Source organism: Miscanthus floridulus, chromosome 5 (genome assembly GCF_019320115.1).
Source record: "Miscanthus floridulus cultivar M001 chromosome 5, ASM1932011v1, whole genome shotgun sequence".
Taxonomy (NCBI): Eukaryota; Viridiplantae; Streptophyta; class Magnoliopsida; order Poales; family Poaceae; genus Miscanthus; species Miscanthus floridulus.
In genome coordinates, this window is record NC_089584.1 from 91,594,596 (window position 1) to 91,598,161 (window position 3,566).

The 3,566-nt window shown below is 49.0% G+C and overlaps 1 protein-coding gene across 1 annotated transcript; it reads left to right on the plus strand.

Annotated features, from left to right (window-relative positions):
* The first annotated feature begins 1,707 nt into the window (after positions 1-1,707).
* On the plus strand, positions 1,708-2,320 carry LOC136452606 (uncharacterized). The gene has a single exon (XM_066453213.1). The coding sequence runs from the start codon at positions 1,886-1,888 to the stop codon at positions 2,108-2,110; it is 225 nt and encodes a 74-aa protein (XP_066309310.1). The 5' UTR covers positions 1,708-1,885; the 3' UTR covers positions 2,111-2,320.
* Positions 2,321-3,566: the final 1,246 nt, after the last annotated feature.

Below are 3,566 nucleotides of genomic sequence, written 5' to 3' on the forward strand. Positions count from 1 at the left end.
GATTTTTCTCTTCTTTTCTCTGATTTGCTGTTCTTCCTTTTCTTTTCTTTGACATCCGAATGGATCTAGGGTTAGGTTCTCCTTTCTTTTCTTTGACATCCGAATGGATCTAGGGTTAGGTTCTTCTCTTCTTTGGATTTTTCTTTTCTTTTCCTTTTCGGAGTTCATCCGAATGTTTTTCATCTTTTTCTTTCTCCATGCGAGTTAGGGTTAGGTTCGGTTGAACCCATCTTTTTCTCTTTGTTCTTTTTCTTTTCGCTTGAATTTCCCGAACAGATTATCCCCGTTCTAGGGTTAGGGTTTCGGCTCTGTGAGCCTAGGGCCCTATTTCTTCTCTGATCCGAATGGATCTGTTCTTTTCTTTACTTTTGTCGTGCGCCGTCGAACGGTGTGGCTCCTTTCCCCCACGCGCGGTGGCGGTGATGACCGGTAGACCGTGAGCCGGTCTCTCTTTCTTTTTGCTTTTACCCGGTTAGGGTTAGGGTTACACACTTGTAACTTGGCTCTGGTACCAATGTTAGGATCGATTGAATGTGTACCTCTCTGTGTGTAACCCGTAGATCCGGGTAACATTCCATTCGCCGTGCGCGGTTGCGCTGTGACCTCACGGACACCGGTGTCGAGGCAGCTCCGACTCGGTGGCGAGGTCCAGTGGCCCGGGTGGTGACCTGCAGGGGAGACGGCGGAGTCGGTGGGCCATCCCGTCGCTGGCAGCACGCTTTAGGATCGGATTAGGGTTTGTCTGTAGGTGGGTGTGGCGGCTCCGGTCAACCTCGTAGTCCGAGCCCTCACCCCCACCTTCCTTTTATGTGTGCTGTGCGACAGGGGCCCTCCAACCGAATTAGGGTTGGGCTCCCCCGATCAGGGAGTAGAGATAGGGCCCAATAGGCCGTTGGGCCTATTGGTGGAGATCAACTAACAGGTTCCTCTAAATATCAGTGTTTTTGTTCATGATCTTCAAACCTGTAGTGGCAATGATCAAGTACTACAGACATATATTTCATTTCAGAGTCTCAATGTATGAGCTTTTTCATGACCTTATCTGTATGTAGTAGTTTTGCAGTCAGTGTGATAGGCTGATAGCACATATATAATTTTCCTTTCAAATTTTTATGCACCAAGATGTACCAAATCAACGACGACCTCCTGTGTAACTATCTCGATGGGCTAACATCCCGATCTAATAGTAACAAGTAGCTATCTCTGCATTTTCACTGCTATGTTTATACAAGTTCTGGCAGCCCGATGCAAAATCACTAGGCTTGGATGCAGCCTTGGGTGAAGTTGATGGGCTGTGCTCCTAAGCAGCAGCTGCAGCTACATGGACTGCAGCCCGAGCGGATGGGCTGTGCAGCTACAGCCCAACATCAGCAAGAAACAGAAACGAGCAGGCCCGAGAGAGCAGTTTTATTTTTTACACTACAAACAGCGACAGGTGGTAGCAACGCACTGTTTCATGTTTTCTATCGGAAGAAGTTCCAGAAAATTCCTTCGCAAAAAATAAGTCCTTAACGGCCAGGCACGTGTTAGCTCTAGATTCGTGACATCCACCCCTACGGTACGTGGCAAACGAAACATCGCCGGCCTTTCGGCCGAACCCAGTACTCGTGTCCACCACGTACCCCTCTCGGTCGCGCCACGCGTCTCCGGTGCGAGCTTTTATAAACGCAGCGCGAGGGGCGACACCGACACATGTGACAAGCCTCATCTCACACGTGCAGGACAGAGTAGTTTTGCTTCCCTTCCCTTCCCTTCGCATCCATCCATCCATCCATCAGAATTCACACTTCCATAGCAGGGCGCTTGCGGTGCCCGGCAAAGCTTTGGTTCCGTGCAACACTGCCAGTCTGCCACCATCACCAGCAACAAAGAAAAGAAAGCAGCCATGGCGTTCGTGCCGGTGTGCGTACAGTGCGGGACGCGGAGCAACCCGTGCCGGTGCAAGGTGGTCGGGCCGACGCTGGGGTTCGTGGCGTTCGTGGTGGCCGGGGTCATCGAGTGGCCGCTGGGGGCCGCCGTGTACCTGTTCCGCCACCGCAAGGGACGCCGCATCATGGCGCACCCAGCCACCGCCGTGTACCCGCGCGTCACCAGGGCCATCCCAATCTAATCGCCCGATCGACTCAGCCAGCCATCCATCCTGTTTCATGTCCCTTAAGCCGGGTTTGTGTCGCCACCGTACTGAGATGTCAGTCCTAATTTGTGAATCCTTTTACATCCGCCTTCTTTCTCAAGCGTGTGGTTTCAGTTTGTATACATTCGTACTCCGCTTGTAAGAATCGCCGTCAATGTACGTAATACTCCGTATCTCTTCAATCTATCCGAGTAACTTTTTATTGTAAGATTGATGGAGCATGCTATCCTTTGGTTGGATGATCTTTTTACCGATTAAGGGCTGATAATGACCGAAAGCTCAGACAGCAAGAAACTGAATCCCGTTACAGAAGAGGATCAACTTCCGAGCCTGCAGACTCGTCTTGCTTCACCATCTTGCTGACCCAAATTAGGAAATACTGATCCTCCAATCCGTGCATGGCAAACCGCCCTTGACGTCCGCACGATGCAGCGTTCACGCTCAATTTAAAATATATTTTGGAACAAGTCATTTTTCTCCTCGTTATCTTTTGTTTAAAAAAATCCGGCAAACAATTATATTGGAATGTTTAGATATCCTATATCTGCTAGTCTGCTCGGCTGCACTTCTCGTAACCTTAGTAAACTGCCGCACCTGCAAGGCTGCGAGAAGTGCAGCCGGCTCGGCTGATTGTTTTTTCTATGGTTTAAGAACTTTATAAAGTGTTTACCAAAATATATTTTATTAACAATGATGAAACCTCCTTAAAAGCATTCTAAGCAGAGTAAAAAAGATAATTTAGATGGCTTATAGTGTTGACTTTGTTCGATTTTAAAATTTGAATAGAAAATCTAGACTAGCGATAGAAGGCAAAAGGAGGATTTTATTTTCATCTTTAGAGGAAAAACTTCATCACCTCAAATAGAATGTCTAAAGCCCTCCCTCAAGGCCCACATCAATAGGTGTCAAAGCCCAATCCAATTTTTGGCTGTTTATCCTACAAAGCCTTGCATCGTAGTATTTGAAGTCCCTAACAATTGCTCATGTTTTTGTTTTATTAAACGGCAGCACTAACGCTGGGATGTCTGTGTTTGTCCGGACGTCCACGGATGCTCCGCCCTGTCCGCTTGGATTCATGCGTTGCCCACGTTAGCTCCGTTTTCCATGCTCGCATCCAAACCGTCCACTTCAGATCTGCTGCACACGCTGCTCAGATGACTCGCTCCCGCCTCTTCCACACCAACGCGACGCCCCGTCTCTTCCAAGCCTCTCGGAAGACTCGCCCCCGCCCTTTTCACAACAGCACCGCACACTTGTGTCTCCTCCCCACACCGCTGGCGGCGGCCTATGCCTCCTCCACGCGTCGGCGGTCGCGTCTTGATCCTGCCCGCCCTCATAGACACCAACACCGATGATGTGCACATGTAACATGAAACACTTGAATGCAACATATATTTAAAACGGATGAAATATTTAGGACATACACTTGCAA

Coding starts and splice junctions, on each gene's coding strand:
- LOC136452606 (XM_066453213.1), top strand. CDS start 1,886: ATGGCGTTCGTGCCGGTGTGCGTACAGTGCGGGACGCGGAGCAACCCG.